This window comes from Delphinapterus leucas, chromosome 3 (assembly GCF_059928025.1).
Source record: "Delphinapterus leucas isolate spDelLeu-1000000601 "Yukka" chromosome 3, BTC_Dleu_Yukka2, whole genome shotgun sequence".
NCBI classification, from domain to species: domain Eukaryota; kingdom Metazoa; phylum Chordata; class Mammalia; order Artiodactyla; family Monodontidae; genus Delphinapterus; species Delphinapterus leucas.
Window position 1 is genome coordinate 66,361,414 of NC_143131.1, and position 18,332 is coordinate 66,379,745.

Sequence of the window (18,332 nt, forward strand, 5' to 3'; positions counted from 1 at the left end):
ACGATATTCCAATAAATATTTCTCCTGTGAAGTCATTAGGGTTTTTTCTCTCATACACTAAACTCTATTCTTCAAATTTAATATAATTTCATAGTTCCCCTAAATCATTCATGGATATATATGAACAACATTCAAGTGTTCCACATCCTGTCATTTGAATAAGAATGATTATTAAAGTTTAGGCTGAGTCTAAAATGCAAAAGCATTTTACTGTTTTTATTATTAAGAATGCCGTAATGAAATATTTTTAAATGTTACAGCAATTATCTTTTCATTGCACAAAACTGCATTGTCAACTATGCCACATTAAAATGTTAAATCACTATTTTAATATCAAATTACAGAAGAAGCGAGAGAGAAACTACTAAAATTCATCTTCTGTACACTGTCTTCCTCTGCAAAATTCTAGTACATGTGGTCTGTCATGGCGCAGATGTGCTCCATCATACAGCAAACGCCATGGATTCTGGAGACCTCAGAGTTGAAATAATGAGGAGGTGTAAGGAATGTGTGATTCTTCATCATTTTAAAACACTGGGATATTAGGAGCTTGGGATTAACATATACACACTACTATATATAAAATAGATAACCAACAAGGACCTACTGTATAGCACAGGGAACTCTACCTAATATTCTGTAATAACCTATATGGGAAAAGAATCTGAAAAAGAATGAATATATGTATATGTATAACTGAATCACTTTGCTGTACACCTGAAACTAACACAACATTTGTAAATCAACTATACTCCAACAAAATAAATAAATAAATAAATCCTACCCCCCAATAAATAAACACTGGGATAATTAGCTATTTTTCTGAATTCCCAAACCCAAGCCTGCAGGACATACTGGAAAGTGAGCAGAACCTGAACAGCTGGGCTTGCAGAAATGAGATGATTCACGGAACCCATTCTGCAGGTTGTGTGCTTTGGGCATCGATGCTGTGGTCTCATGCAGCCAAGCCAGTGTACTGGGCTCTCACCAGGGGAGGTAACGGCAGAACATTAGGGTAGCTCTTGATGAGAGATGCTACACTCAGGCTCTTGCCTGCGTGGTTCTCACAATATTATCTATAAAACTGAGCTACCTGTCTGGATCACACAGAATATAGTCATTTCACGGAGGACTTTGACCTGGAACTTTGTCTCATTAGGTGATTAAAAAACAAAAAGTACGTTTTTAATAGATTTCATGAGGAGCTGGCTGTATGTGACTCTGGTTGCTTATGGGAAACTACCAGATGAGGTCCACCCTGGGTAAATAACTCAACTTTTAAGTCCTTGAATTTACATGGTCTCATTTTCTATGCAGTTTTAAAAACTGGACTTGTTATCAAAACTCAAAATCAGGGCTTCCCCGGTGGCGCAGTGGTTGAGAGTCCGCCTGCCGATGCAGGGGACACGGGTTCATGCACTGGTCCGGGAAGATCCCACATGCCGCGGAGCGGCTGGGCCCGTGAGCCATGGCCGCTGAGCCTGCGTGTCCGGAGCCTGTGCTCCGCAGCAGGAGAGGCCACAACAGTGAGAGGCCCGCGTACCGCAAAAAAAAAAAAAATCTCAAAATCATCTGAATAATACCAATAGGTTATGTTATAAACAAACTGCAGTATTAATGGAGATTTTGGGTGAGAAACTAGTTATCTTATGGGTGCTTAGTAAATACTTGACTCATTGATTCATACTGGTGTTATTTACATTAATACATCAAATCAGCCTTGAGGGATACTACAGATTCAAACCACAAAACCTAAAGGAAATTTATTAAGATAAATTCACTTGTAGTGAATTCACTTGTAGTGAAGAAGGAACTCCTTCTACATCTCTTTCCTACCCTCCCTACTCTATATTAACATCTTTGTTTAGTTCCTTTTATAGTGTCTTAGCTTTGATTCCTCAGGAAACAGACAGAGATGAAGATAGGTGTGTAATTTTATGAGGGAAAGCAGAATGGGCAGAAAGACAAGTTGAACTATTGGTGCAGCTGGAACAAGGCTTCAGCCAATCCCACCGTGAGTCTGAAAGTGGATGGTCCCTCAGAGAGACCGCCAAATTGAGGCAAGGGAGCCAGGACGTGGTACTACCTCATTAAGCAGTCACTGGATGTGGGCTACCCCTGTGAAAGAAACATAACTTAGGGCAAGACAGTGCCTTTTGGCTATGGGCAATTGCTGGGGAGGGACTCAGCTGTGAGTGGTAAACATGTAACACCCTGATAGCTGGGGAAGTAAGTGCCTTGGTCCTGTCCATGGAATTTGGGTGGCACACCGTAGTGCCCACTATACTGGGTAACACCACAAAGTCACCACGTGGGAACTAAACTCAGCCTCCTGTTAACATGTTAAATTTTCCTTCTTACTTTCCTCTCTTTGTTATCAGCGTCACCATTTTTCCTTACCCAAGGTAGCAGAAAAGAAATCTGAAGATTTCTAAAAATTGCCTTGGGTGATTTTTAACAGTCTGTCACATTTAATTTCCAGCATATTTATCCTTTTAAACAATTTTAAATAATTCACTACAAAGTGAAATCTGGCATAGGTCCTATCTGTCTTTTACTCCCTGAATTACTGAAGAAGCCAAGATAACAGATTTCTAGGCAGTTTCTAGGGCTTGGGTTGGGGACTGGTGGTATAACTAAGGAACGAGGAAGTGGCTGTCTCTTCTTCCTACTTCAGAGAAGAAAGCTTGAGTCATTGGTCAGGCAAATAAATTCTCCACTATTCTCTGGAAGTCCTACTCTGTCTATAAGAATGCAAATGGGGCTTCCCTGGTGGCGCAGTGGTTGAGAGTCCGCCTGCCGATGCAGGGGACACGGGTTTGTGCCCCGGTCTGGGAGGATCCCACATGCCGCGGAGCGGCCTGGCCCGTGAGCCATGGCCGCTGGGCCTGTGCATCCGGAGCCTGTGCTCCGCAACGGGAGAGGCCGCGGTGGTGAGAGGCCCGTGTACCGCAAAAAAAAAAAAAAAAAAGCAAATGAATGACCTTGACAAAGAATGTTATTTCATGTAAAAAAATGTTTTTTCACATGAGCTAAATGTTTTCAGAGATTGAGGTTAAAAAAAAATCTACCTAGTACTTGTGGGTACAACTTCACCTTCCACTAGTATAACTATGCTGTCAAAGACCTAGCTGCCACTCCAAACACTGTCCTCAAAGTACTTGCAGAGAAACACAAGGGATATTAAATTATCCTGTAATTAAATTAAATTATCACTTTGCAATCCCACCAATAAGGCTGAGATGGCACTTCTGTTATGAATCCTTGCTTGCAAATCCTTTTACTCTGAGATGAGAACTCCTTCCTGGCAGAAGCAGTTTCAGCTTAAAGGTGAAGTTGTGGATTAGATGATTGTACAAGGGTTCTTGAACCTAGAAGATTCTAAGGACAAAAACTAAAAGTTGTTTGTTTTTAAGATTTATGATCTTTAGTTTTTGAATAATTTAACTTGTCCATAACATGGATCTATATTGTACTTATCGATGACTTATTCTAAATATGAAGCTTCTTGAAATCTTCAGAATGCTATATTTTGTTTAGTAGTAAAGTGGGATATTTTAATGTTAGGAACTTTGGGATATGCAAAGAAAATATCTATTTCTGAGTAAATGGGCCAGAAGCCATAACTGATGGTTTGAAGCAAGAACTATGGGAGCCATGAGAGTTTGTCTTCTCCACACCTACTGTATGCGCAGTCCTTACGAGATACTATAATGACGACAAGCACAGTGTGGGGGGAAAAACATGATCTCAGATTTCTAACAATATAAAAAGGAAAACAGGGCAGGGAAACACATGGGGCTCAGTTTTCCTCTTTAAACCCATGAGGCTTCTTAAGCAAGTCCCACTGGGTATGTGGGAAAGATGAGGTTCATCCAAGAACCACCCTAAAGTCTCTGGGGCCACAAGGAGCCTGTATGGCTGACACCAAGTGCCCCCAGTACACTTTAGATGTGTGTGTGTGTGTGTGTGTGTGTGTGTGTGTGCCTGTACAGGAAAGTGCACATTCTCAGTGCAGGAATGCCTTGCCATGAACAAGCCATATGAAAGAACGGCTTCATCTGCCCTCCCCTTATGCTTTAGACTCTCTCTGGGATCTATCTGGGGGATGCGGGTGGCAATGGATGGGTGCATGGTGGCATAGTGCATGGTGGCCACACATATTGGACACAGAGAGACATGTTGGGATGATAGGCCAACATCCTTGGACTCAACAGTCTTCCCTCAGTAATGTTTTGGAGAGATCACCTAAACAAGGGGCTACTGAAAGGATGGCTTAAAGGAGAAATTCTCAAACTTTAACCTGCTTCAGAATCACCTAAAGGGTTGGTTTTTTTTGTTTGTTTGTTTGTTTTTGCAGTACGTGGGCCTCTCACTGTTGTGGCCTCTCCCGTTGCAGAGCGCAGGCTCAGCGGCCATGGCTCACGGGCCCAGCCGCTCCGCGGCATGTGGGATCCTCCCAGACCGGGGCACGAACCCGTGTCCCCTGCATCGGCAGGCGGACTCTCTATCACTGCGCCGCCAGGGAAGCCCCAAGGGTTTGTTAAAACAGATTCCTGGGCGCCATACCTAGAGCCTCTGATTCAGCATGTCTGGGGTAAAGCCTGAAAACATGTATTTCTAACAGATATCCAGGTGATGCTGATGTTGCTGGTCCAGGGATCCCACTCTAAGAGCCCATAGTATAAAGAAAAGAATCTCTACTGTCCTTTTCTGAGGTCCTCAAATTCATTCAAGTTGCTGAGCCTGGTGGTGAGGATGACTACCAAGTGGAGGTGAGTCAATGTCCTAGATAATGATTCTCATCCCCGCCATGAGCCAAAGATCTGAGGTGAGAGCAGGGAGTGTGGAAGAGGTCTGTATGAGGACCTTGGGAAATTAGACAAAGAGCCCATTTGCTCTTCTGCTCCTTGGTAGCAGAAGATGATACAGCCAAGTTGTATAGCTACACCTCTTGTCACAGATGCACTTGTTCTGTCTGCACGGAGAGGCATTCCTGTTCCCTTGGAGAACTGCTCTTCCCCCTTTCCAAGCATATATTTCGGGTGGGCTTAGAATCAGAGCATTATGCTCCGCGACCACAGGGATGTGTGCCCTTCCCTTGGCAAATATTCGTTTGGCACATGACCAGAGCCCAGCCAATCAGAGTTCTTCCTTGGGAATTTGTAATTTTACTGATGGGGAAAGTTCTCATTCATTTCTGGTCACAGAGCTGTAAGAATGTGTCCAAGAGCTGCCGTCAGCCATACCCTCCACAGGTAGAACAGGCAAGAGAATGAAGAAGACGAAAGCCAAAAAGAAGGAGCGGAAGAGAACCATGGTAGCAACAAGTCTCTGCCTCTAGTCACTAAGGGCTCAGAGCTATTGGGGCTCTGCAACAATTTCTTCAGCTCTGTGGTCTCTATCAGTATCTTTCTCACTTCCATACTTCTCCCATTTCTCCATCCCACCCCTGTTTGTTTGCTGTTTGATGGCTTGCTTGCTTAAAGTAATTTTAGTTGGGTTTCTGTCACTTGCAAAGGAAAGAATCGTGACTAGTATCCCTCTTATAATCAAACCATCAAGGACAGAGGTGGAAGAAAGAAGCCTTGGAAGGGTGTTGGTGGTGGGATGCTCACATGTGCTGTCGTAGCTGCAAGAAACAGAGCCCCACTCAGGTCTCACAAGGACACATATGTGGAGACTGAAAAGTGGAAAGCCATCAAGAAAGGAGACAGGTCAGGGCCAGCTACTCTGTAGGTCTCTCTCTCTCTCCTGGCCTCTTCTCCATGTCAACTCTGCTTCTCAGAGTGTCTGTTCCATTCTCCATTTGCTCCTCTCTGATCAACACCCTCCCACTTGTCAGTTCAAATCCCAGGAGGTCAGCTAGTGACACTGCTGTTTCCACTGTGCAGAGCTCTTTTTTCCCGGCCACTGGAGGGTGAGGCACCATCTCTAGTACCATCAGGGTATCCTCTGAACAACAATAACAAAAGCTGGGGAATTTAGGACGAAGTGGACACTCCATCATGCCCATTGTAGGAGATGTGTGTTCCAGAACACCAAGAATGAAGAGTCACAGTATGAAACATCGAGCAAATACTACATCAAAATATTTGCACCAGAAAATCAAAAGTGTACCAGAGAGGTGGATATGGAGAAGACACAGAGCAAGGGTTTGATGAAGTGATCTGGACTAGAGCCAAGGGCCTTAGGCCCCAGAAAAAGCAGCGAGCCCAGGGTGGGCACTTTCCAGATCAGAAGTTTGAGGCCTCCCACAGCCCCAGCAAAGTCACGGGCCTCTGCTCGGCTTGACTTCCACTACTGACTGGGGAAAATTGGAGATAGTCCCACACTGTCTACACTTTCCATCATATCTGAAAGAGAGGTCACACCCTGAGGGCTCACACACACCTAGGATGGAGTCCTAGTAAGTGACCTTGGGCAAGTTTCTTAGCTTCTGAAGCCTCCGTTTCCTCATCTAAAGATGGCATTATCTGCTTTCATAGGGTTATTGTGAAGAGCAAGTAAGACAAAGCCAGTGAAACACTTAGCCTAGTTCCAGGCAAAAAGTGTTCTTGATCGCCAGTTACTGTGCCATCATCATTGTTATCCTCAGTTTCATTATGATACTTTGAAGGTGAGTGACTGTAGTATGACTCCCGGGATACATTTGTGAACAAAGCTTATCTCTTTACCTGTTTGCAGATACAAGTCATTTCTCTAACAAACACTCCCCACTTAACAAATAAAATTAAAATCAGAATATATTTTAATTGCACAGGTATTTGTGTAAAGCGAACACTACTTTATACTATTTAGAAGGTTTTTATTTTAAAAAAAGAAAGAGAGGAAGGAAACAAGCAAGCGGGGAGGAAAGATGGGAAGGAAAGAGGGAGGGAAGAAAATTGCTTGTCAAAGTCCTCTTTCACTTGTGAGATTTTATACTTCACTATAAGAGATGCCTATTGTTAACTGAGGTATCAGTACAACAACAACTACCAAAATACAGCCAGAAGAGATACCTAAAGTCATTTCACTCCGTAATACAGAATATCTGGGTATATTTAGGTGATGTAAAATCATTCATTTGGTCTGACATTCCCCTAGTATTACCAACAGTTTACTTGAAAAGGATATGAAAAGGTTGGGAGGGTGTGGTTTAAATATAATCTGCAATTTTAAAATTTAACTTTACATATTGCCATGCTGTTTCATTATACATGCAGGAGAGGGAAGAGCAGTGTTCTTCAGACTTGAAAAAATTAATCCATGTTTCTTGGCATGGACAACCAATGTTATGTTTAAAATATACATGTATAATGTGAGACATTATCTAATAAAAGTCATGCAATCTAGCTTGTTCACTTTGTAACATATAATAACTGGAAGTTGATCAGGGAAAACTACTTCCACTTTTATTACTACATTGTTCTTATTTTTATGGACAAAATTTTAAATGTATGATAAAAATCCAATATACAGCAATTGAAACATACAGTCTGACCTCACATTGCTCTGATAAATCTGTTCATTTCTGGCCGTTTTCAGTGTTGCTATAGTGAACAGTGTTGACAAGTGGATGAAAAAAAGCTTATAAATGGAATTCTGATCATAGATAAAACTGAACATAAACTATCTCCCAACATTTCTGCATGTTGGGAGGCCCGGTTTGTGCCACAGATGGCCATCTCCCAATAATACATAAAACATTTCTTGCTGGGGCTCGGCTCACGTTGTTGAATTCACAGGTCATTTGAACAGAACAATAATTCAATTCACTTAATAATGACCTCACTGGGAACAAACACAGACACAGGATGATGCTGTTAGAAGAACAAAATCGTACTAGAGTTTTAAAAATGAAATTCTTAAAAAGCCGCCATGCTCTCTTGTCGAAATAGCACTTAAATGTATTCAGTGTTTAGCAACCAGGCAGGCTCACTGAGTTTATTTTAGTCTCTTGAATTTTACTGCAGTGTCTCTGTGCCATGTTTTCTCCATTTTCAGGCTGGTAGCTTTCCTGGGAAGGTCAGTGGTGCCCACTGAACCCTCTATTGGGTTATTGGCTGAGCTCATTGATGAAGAAGGCTTGAGTACATCATTTTTTTCTTCTCAAATAGCTGAGATGGCAGTCAATGAAGAATGACTGCAGAAAGTTTCAGAAGGACACATGGGAATCATTTAACCAGAACAGTAAAATCAGCTATTTATGTAAGTAACAGTTATTATAACCTTAACCATCCAGGCCATACTTCTCTAGGATAATTCTTAGGTTTAGGGCTGATTATATTTCTAGCTTATAAGGCTTAAATTCCAGGATTCCCTTCATTGGCAGAAATGAATGAACTGAGGAGAAATCAGAATCTAGAGTGACCTCTTTCTAGCATCTAGATGCTTGCTAACAAGATAGCATGTATTGATACCACTGGTATACACGAGATCAGGTCTCACCTTCTCAGAATTTTTAGGTATCATGTTCGCGTCTATATTAGAAAACTAAGCCCAAGTGCCACTGAAATTAGGCCCTTTACTGTCACAATTTTAACTATTAATACCATGTTCTCCTTTGTCATCCACATTTACTATAAAAGCACACTTAACAAACAGCAGGGGCTTTAACTATGTTCTTGCTTAATATATTTTATTTAAAAGATTTTTAACTTTTAAGATTCAAATTATAAACTTGCAGAATAGAGGGATTTTGTTTTTAAAAAGCAGTGAATGAAGATACATTCTATTCAAATTATTACTATTTTAATGTTGAACAGGGAAAAAATTTGTGTAGGACTTCCGTCAACAATCCTATAGTTGTTTATAGTTTAGCTTTATAGTTTAATTATTTTATTCTTTATCCTCCCCCACCCCTAAACTTCTATCTTAGCAGGCTTGAAAAAACTAAATCTACTTTGCCACAGAGTAGTGCTTTTATGCTTGGAAAACACATTTCTTTATAGGAAATAACCCATTAGTTTACTTCTGTACCTGTCTCATCAGTATCAGCTGGGAATACCCTGTAATCGTGACAATTTATTAACCTCTGCTGTAAAAGCAGGAGAAAGAAGACTCGTGCTATTTTTCCGTGAAAATGGTGGTTAGAGGAAAGGGTGTTGTAGGGGTGTGAGGGGAAAAGAAGAGAGAGTTAAAGAAACAGAGTACATTTCCAAATACACACATGTAAGTTTCTAAAGCTTACAGAGGTATCTATAATCCAAACAAGACATCCCTTTTTCCTTCCTCATCTTCCCCTCCTTCCATTTACTGATACTTCTCCCAGTAGACGTAGTTCTCGTCTCTAAAAGAACTTACTGGGTGAAGGAAAGAAAACACAGACAGTAGATAAATGGCAGCAGGTAATTTAGGGACCATGTTGATATTGTAGGCGTTCAGAGAAATAGAGATCAGGAAAGGCTTCTTGAAGGAACTGCAAGGCATGTGACATATAATATGTTGTCTCTCAATTCCCTGTGAGGCAGAGGGGCATTTCCCTTCCTCTCCCACCCCGAGGGCTCCTTTCTCCTGCCACCTCCCGACAGGCAGGAGGTTCTTCTATGTCTACGTCCACCATTTCGGGGCAACAGCTCAGCTCCCCAGCTTACCTGAGGGCCAGCAGGGCTTGTAGAGACTGAGCAGGATGCTGAAGAGTCTATGTACCTTCCTCTCAAGGGAAAAGGAGGAGGGTGGGGCACAGGAAGACACACGCCTCTCGGGGTTTGGGCACTTGGAAAGGGGGAGGGAAAATCCAGCAAATGCTACTAATAATCACAATAGTAACATTTACCCAGCACTTACTGTGCAGGGAACTGTTCAAGGAATTTACATGGGTTATTAACCCAGGTGATCCTCACAACAACCCCATGAGGAAGTACTATTAATATCCCCATTTTACAGATGAGGCACAGAAAAGCTAATTAACTTGCCTAAGATCACATGATACTTAATTGGCATAGTTTGGACTGGAGCCCAGACTCAGCTGGACTCCAGCACCTCTGTCTTTACATGGTTTACAACTCAGGCTGCACTTGAAGAGCTGTTAAACATTATTTATACCTGGGCCTCCATCTCAGAAATACGGATTTAATTGATCTGTAGTGGGGACCAGGGCAGGAGGACTTTTGAAATTTCCCCAGGTGATTCTAATGTGCAGCCAGGATCGCCAGCCATGCTATTCCACCTCTCACCACCCTGCTGCCTCATTATCTCTGCACCTCTCCCCTCCTCCCTGTTACTCAGAAGATTCTGCCCTGACCTTAGACTCTGCCTTGGTCCTTTTTTTTTTGTCCCACACAAAATGGCCCTTGAGGTGGTTGGAAAATATGTCCACAAGTTCTTTGACATTCCTTTCTTCAAAAGGTGGAGCCTGACCCCCATACCCTTGAGTGCAGGCTGGATGTAAAGACTGGCTTCTAATGAATGGGATTTGGTGGAAGCAATGGTCTGTGACTTCCAAGACCAGGTCATAAAAGACATTCCAACTTCCTCCTTGTTGTCCCTTGTGAATTGTAGATTGCTCACTCTGGGGAAAACTAGCTGCTATGTGACAAGAACGCCCAAACAGCTCTATGGAGCAGACCTCATGGCAAGAAACTGTGGATTCCTATCAACAGCCAACGAAAAACTGAGGCCTTCCAGCCAACAACCATTGAATGAGCCAAATCGGGAGTGAATCTTCCAACCCCAATGAACCCTCAAAATGACTGCAGCCCCAATTGACATCTTGAACGCTGCCTCCTGAGAGACCCTGAGCTGGAACCATCTTGCTAGAATGCTCCAGGATTCCTGACCCTCAGAAACTGTGAGATAATGAACGTTCGTTGTTTTGTGCTGATAAACTGTGGGGTGGTTTGTTATGTAGCAGGAGATAACTAATTCAGGCATCTCCCTCCCCACCTCACGCCAGACCCTCCCAACCTTGACTTGGAGCTGGGGAAGTTGCCAGGGCTGCAAGAGAAAAGTGTGCTGACATCCCAAGGTGGAATTCTGAATGTCTTTACCATAGAAACATAGCTCCATGCATATTTATATATGTACATGTATGTATGTAAATGCATAGGAAAAGTCTGGAAGAAAGAAGCCATGCTATTAACAGTGTTAGAGGCAGAGATTGGAGAGGGAGAGGGATCAGTGTTGGAGGAGAAAGCCAAGGGGAATTTTCCTTCCTGCCTTGTAGGCTGCTGTGTTGTTTGGATATTTCACACTGAGAATGTATCTATGCATCACCTGGGTAATTAAACATATTTTTCCTATATAAAAGCAAGGGAAGTAAATAAAAAAGAAGCATAATCATACCTGAGGATGGGTTCTGTTGGAAGTCGAATATTAAGAATATAGTTCTGGGCTTCCCCGGTGGCGCAGTGGTTAAGAGTCCGCCTGCCGATGCAGGGGACACGGGTTCGTGCCCCGGTCCGGGAAGATCCCACATGCCGTGGAGCGGCTGGGCCCGTGAGCCATGGCCGCTGAGCCTGCGCGTCCGGAGCCTGTGCTCCGCAGCAGGAGGGGCCACAACAGTGAGAGGCCCGCGTACCGCAAAAAAAAAAAAAAAAAGAATACAGTTCTACAAGTACATTATGGATATAGTAGTACTTTGCAGCCTGTTCAGACTGCCTTAGCACCAGGTAGAACACCAATCATAGGCACTATGGTGATGAAGAATTAAGAACAGCAGGGCTTGGGGCCTGATGCTCACGTGTTCTCGATTCCTGGCTCTGACACTTACCAGCTTGGCAAGTCATGCAGCTATTCTGGGCCCATTCTTTCCTCATCTGTAAAGTTGGGAGAATAATGTAAAAAATTTTAAAGCTAAATATATAAGGGGCCTCAGACAGTAAATGATCCAGAGACAGCACTCATTCAATGGTAGCTATCATCCTATGGGAGAATATTTTTCTAGTTTCAAACACGTAATGGGGATTTTTACACGTAAATAAGTTGAGGACTCCATGAATTATATATTTTTGTCAATTCACCTCATTGGGGGGACACAAGAGGTTCATGACACAAAGCACGTTTTCCAGACACTTTTACTGTGTGAATTTTGCAAACATTGCAGTGGTCAAATGTTTGTTTTCTATGGGAAGTGGTAAAGACCTGAACAACTCATATTCCACATTTACAAGGGAGAAACTGAGGACAGTGGGTGTGAGCATATAATCCCAAAGAGTTGAAACATTGCTAGATCTGAATTCTACTGAATTTTAGCACCAAAGAGTATTGGACTACCCCATCCTGTACACATACATTAGAGGTCACATTTGGGGAGCCAACCTATAGACCCCAGAAGTCAAAAAAGCATTTTGTTTGACCCACACAGTATTGTTGAAAACATTTGAATTTGTTGCCTGCATTTAATTTTGGAAGATTTCACATAAAAACATGGATTTCAGACTGCTCATAAAAAACTGATATATCTGGCTATCTTGGGCCAGTTGGCTAGCACTGAGTCATGGACTCCTTTTTTAGTCAGGATAAGCGTTCTCTAGGAAGTCACAATTCCTTCTTGGACTGGCCTGTGTTACTCATTGGGGTTACTTTCCTGCCCCTGTAGGCACTGAGTTTGCCCCTCTGAAACTTTGGATGTTTACTTCACTGCAATAAGAATGTTATTGGATAGGATGATCACATGCTTCTCTAATTATAAAAACTGCCTCTGCTGCAATGTAGAGATCCCAGAAATGAAGGCCATCTCTCTCTGTTTACTTTTTAATGAACCGAAGAAAAGGAATGTAGAGCTCTCTAAAATGTTTCTATGAGGAGATGAAGAGCTGCTATTTATAATCTGCTATACTTCTGCAATGAGCTAGTATTTATCAGGAGGACCTCCAGTCTCTCAAACACTGTAGAGTTGCATGTCATCATAGCCAATCTATTTATGTCACCTTTTCCATTTGACTGAGGAGGCTGGGATTCTTTCCCTCTGCACATGCTCAAATTCTACAAATGGAAGAAAAAGCTGAACCATGATTCTTACCTTTGATATACAGAGATGCTTATCAACTTTGGCGATATTGAGTTCTTTTTTTAATATCATGGAGTCACTTGTGAATCAATACCTGTCCCATACTTGTTTAATAAATGTTTCTGTCTCACCGTTATTAAAAACAAACAAAAAAATAAGTCCTATTTCTTTAAATCTGCTTGAAGATCTCTCCGCGGCAAAATTATTCTCCATAATTAACAAAAGCAAAATGTGAATTTGTGGTGAAAAGAGTCCTTCATTTGCTAGTTATTTTTTTAGCCTAGATCATTTCCCCCAAACATTTTATTAAGAAAACTTTCATACAGAAAAGTTGGAAGAATGGCACAGTGAACACCCATACATTTACATTTTACATTTGCTATATTTACTGTATCACATATACATTCATTCCTCTATCAATCTGTCAATTCATCTTCATTTCTTGATACCTTTCAAAATAAGTTAAAGACATCAGTACATTTCACCCCCAAACACTTCAGCATGCCTATCATTAGAGTTCAATATTTGTTTTTGGATTTTAAAAACATTTTTTTAGTGCGGTAACATATCCACAACGTAAAATTTACCATTTGAACCATATGTGAGTATACAGTTTGGTAGCATGAAGTACGTTCACCTTGTTGTGCAATCATCACCACATCCATCTCCAGAACTTTTCATTTTCCCCAACTGAAACTCTACACCCTTAGACAATAAATCCCCACTCTCCCTTCCCACTAGCCCTTGGCAACCACCACCCTACTTTCTGTCTCTATGAATTTGACTATTTAAGGTACCCATATAAATGGAATCATATAATATTTGTCTTTTTGTGACTGGCTTATTTCACTTAGCATAGTGTCTTCAAGTTTCATCCACATTGTAGCATGTGTCCAAACTTCCTTCTTCAGGGTGAATAATATTCTGTTGTATGTACATAGCACATTTTGTTTATCATTTCATCCATCAGTGGACAGCTGGTTGCTTCCACCTTTTGCCTATTGTGAATAATGCTGCTATGAACCTGAGTGTACAGTTATCTGTTCAAGTCCCTGCTTTCATTTTTTTTAGGTATATTTACAGAAGTAGAATTGCTGGATTGTAAGGTAACTCTATGCTTAATTTTTTGAGGACTCTATGGTTTCTTTCCTATGTAAAATTTGCACACAGTGAAATGCACACAGTGAAATGCACACATCTTAATTTACCATTTGATGGGTTGTGACAAATGCACACTCTAGTGGATATTTTTTGTTTCTTTTTTAGGTCCTCCATATACCTAAGAAATTTTCACTTAGAATGCAGCCACTTTCTTTGGCCAAAATCCTAATGGAAAGAGTATGGGTTTGGATAACATCAGGCATCTAGTTTCAGGATCTACTGACCTCACCTGTTCACATATTTCAAAATCTGTAAAGGAACTCACAGTCCTGCAATCAGGAATTTGCAAAAAAAAGTTATCTCCATCTTCTATTACTGACTATAAACACTTTACTCTGTGTGAGCAATGACTATAATAGTTTCAAAAAGAGATTTTTTAAACAGATGAATGCATGGTAAGCTCATTTTTTTAGCTCCTGCCCATTCATAACCAGGGCTGAGATGATCTCTCCCTGCATCTCTCATGCAGATTTTCCAGAGTCTATAATGAGGTTCTTTCTAAAGATTCTAAGCAGGCAATAAGCAATGTTTATCTTGCATATCAAGAATTTATATTATTGAAAATGAAAACAACAATGGACATAGCATGTTTTTGCAATCAGATTGGCAAAAAAGTGATAGTAGTCCCTTTGTGAAGGGTGTGGAGAAACAGGCATTCTCCGATACTGTAGGTGGCATTAAATGGCAGGACAATTTGCTAATGCCTATTAACATTTTTAATGTTAAATCTTTTGCCAAGCCCTGGAATTTCACTTCTAGGAATTCTTCTTACAGAGATGCTTATACAAGTGCACCAAGTTGTGCATTGCCACATCGGTTCTAGTAGCAAAAAATTGGAAACAACCCAAATATCAGTGAGTAGGTAACTGCTAAAAATAAATCCTGATATACCCACATTTAACTGGTATAACTTGCTTTACCAGCTTGGACACAAATAAGGTTACATCTTTTTTATTTTTTTCAAATTACATTAGGCCCAAACATCAATGTGCCGGATTAGTGCCAGAGGAAGTCCACTGCCTGTCTCCTTTCTTAAGGCCTATTCCCTCCCGTGAATTATCCAACCACCCTGGGGCTTTACTTCTTGCAAAGTGGCCTGTCCTGCCTCTAAATATCTCATGGAGACAGAAGTAGGGAATCTGATTAGTCTATTAGGAGCCTTATTTTCAGTGTCTGTTTCTTTTGTTTGCCATTATATGGCTGATGAAAGCTGCAAAAGTAATAAATAGAGTTTAGCATTGTAAAATGAAGAATGAAAAAAAAGGTTTGATTGAGACTTTGTTTTGAAAAAATTAAAGATTATCTTATCTTTAAATATGATTTATCTTTGAAGATATACATATAACAACTCTAATTGCAACTATGCTCTAATTTTTAGAATAAACAAAGGATAAATCAAGTGTTATTTGGTGAGGGGGTTAATTTTTCTAGCAAAATTACTTGATAGCAAATTTTGACACACTTTACTTCACACTGACTTTTTTATAGCAGAATCATACAAAGGTCATTTTGAAAAAAGATGTGAGGGCTTCATCAATTTTCCTGAGAGCCTCTCTTAATCCTTTGATATTCAAATAATTTTCCTTTTGAAGAACTTATTCTCTTATCATCCTTGTTGTTTTTCTCATCTTTAATTGTTAACTGGTCTAACACTGCCGTATACTCATTTTGTTATGGAACAGTTCTCCAGAATCACTTTCAATGACTTCATAAAATCCTGCATCTTTTGCAAGATTAGCAATTTTACATGGCAGCTGAAATGCATTTTATTTACATTGTATTGTTGGATGTTTATAACATCTACAATCAGCAAAATTGGCTGAGTGGGGATAAATGCTGGTATTAAATCGGGAGGGCTATTTGAGTAGGGACTAATTTAGTAAGTGACCAGTTCATTAGTGGATATTTTCCTGTTATGACCTATTTCTGCTTTCCTATACAACTTAGCAACTACGGGGCTTCAGATAGTGATAATGAATAGTTGGATCACAAGAAACTTGTACTATGCAGCTCTAGAAAAGAATGAAGTGTGTGTTGACATGGAGGAACATTCACAATGCATTGTTAAATGAAAAAAAGCAAGTTCCAAAAGACAATGAACAGTGTAACCATGTTCCTATGAAATAATAATAAATGTTAATACGTGCATCAAAAACATAAATAAATAAAACAACTTGGAAGAGTATGTTCCAAAGTATTAGCAATCATTTTCTAACAGGTATGTGGAAAATGGGGAAAGCCCATCTATGTAGACTTTTTAAAAAAATTTTTTATTGAAGTATAGTTGATTTACAATATTGTGTTAGTTTCAGGTGTACCTAGCCTTATTTTTAATGAGAATTTATTGCACTTTCAAATATGATAAAAACCAATTAAAGGTATTTTAAACTAGTATAGTTGAGACAGGGCCAGAGTGAAAAAACAAAGGAAAAGAAAAGAAAAATGAGCTGTTACTACATTAGTGACCAAACAGAATTCTCCTTGAGAAAGCCTTTATAGGCCTGTTTTGAACCTGTTTCTTCAATATGAACCTGTTTTGTTATAAACACTCCAGAACTCTTTCTCAAAATAACCAAACCACAAACATTTGCTGAGAATCTGTTATTTTCAAAGTACTGTGTTGCACTTAGTACCCAGAGGGATACAAGGACCTATGAGACTGCTAGAGCCTGTAGTCAGAAAACTCCCAGTCTAATTGAGAAGATGAGAAGCTGCTCAGTGAATGACGTTGGCAACAACACCTAGTCATCATTGACCACTATCTAAGCAACTGCATACAGCTGTGTGATGGGACATCTGAGAAACTGGCTGTCTGACTTCTGAGTCTTTGCTTAGGTTTTGATGGGTCAAACATTAGATGAGAGTATAAGGTATTACACTGAGAGTAAGGTATTAACTTTTAGAGAGAAATGCGATCCTTTAGCTGCCATGGGAAAGGAAATTCACAGACTGTTCCAAAGGCCAGTTAGAGGTCCATCCAGATCTTATGAAAGCTTCAGGGTACATTTGATGGGGATACTAATGAAGCGAGATGGTGAACAATGGGTATGTTTTTTTTTTTTATCTTCTGCACTATTTTATGAATGAGGAACTTAAGACTGACTCAAGGTTACACTGCTGCTAAGACAGAATCAGGATTTGAACCCAGCACTGTGACGACTGAGCCTGCATTCAATTTTTATGACCGACTCCTTCCTCATTGCAGATTATAGGCTAATCGTCACCTGGAATGAAGAAATGTTCCGCATGGTACTAATTGATGTGTATATTTACTGTGAAGTTTACCCCAGGAGAAAAGAGGAAACCAGCTGCATGAATGGAATTTGGAGAAAGGTAATACCTCCTGGCAAACAACAGCAAGATCCATGAAATCTCTATAGTCTTCCTAAATAAGAGTTTGCCAAGATTTCTGTAGGTTGGTCTTCCTACCCGCTCCTGGAAATAATCCTTTTAGGGGAGAGTTGAAGCACATAAACACAGTAACACTTTCTCTTCTGCCTGTATTCTGCCTAAGCAGTGGATAATCAGAAGGGCTTTGGGTTCTGAATTCAGCTGCAACAAAAATCACCTTTTAAACAGTTGTTGAGACATCTGAATTACAGACTCACTTTGTATGGCATCTTCAATATCTAGGATGAAAATGCCTTATATGTGCTATATAACATAACCTAGAGTGATAATGTAGTGTGCCATAATATTTACCACTTAATTACACCAACTTGTTCTTTAGAACTCTTTGAAATACATGGAAAGTACTTAACTATCAATTAGAGTTTAGCTTGGATTTATGACCCATTTCAGAAGAGTTAAAAACTTTAAAGAGTGTACACTGTTAAAAGAAAAACATCATTCGACCTTTTAGGAAAAGTTTATGTGTATTAACTTGCAAAATTGTATCATAGAAGAACCAAATATAGAAACAAAGGTTTTAGTTCACTACTGTGGTCATTATGAAATGCAAGACAAATTGTTTAGGTCAATTCCCTTGTTGCAGAGTGAAAACAAACTGCTTCTTACATCCACTCTTGGGATAGTACATGAAATGCAAAAATACCCCTTTTATGGAAAATGGCTGGGAGTCATCGCCTTGAAAAATTTCTAAAAAGTATTCTCGACATCCTGAACTACAGGAAAATAACTTGTGGATAATGAGCTACACATTCTTTCTCTCCTTCTTTGCCTTCTTTATCTCTGAAAATGTGAGGATTTGGCATTGAATGTTGCAGTGACTTATGGA

General features: G+C 40.3%; 1 protein-coding gene across 1 annotated transcript in view; it reads left to right on the forward strand.

Annotated features, from left to right (window-relative positions):
- LOC149749584 (uncharacterized) overlaps nt 1–17,879 on the forward strand; it is a 68,170-nt gene extending 50,291 nt beyond the window's left edge. The window contains 3 exon segments of the mRNA XM_089908568.1: nt 7,990–8,083; nt 8,085–8,193; nt 17,301–17,879. Coding sequence (XP_089764694.1) covers nt 7,990–8,083; nt 8,085–8,193; nt 17,301–17,464 — 367 coding nt within the window. The 3' untranslated portion in view covers nt 17,465–17,879.
- The last annotated feature ends 453 nt before the right edge of the window (nt 17,880–18,332 follow it).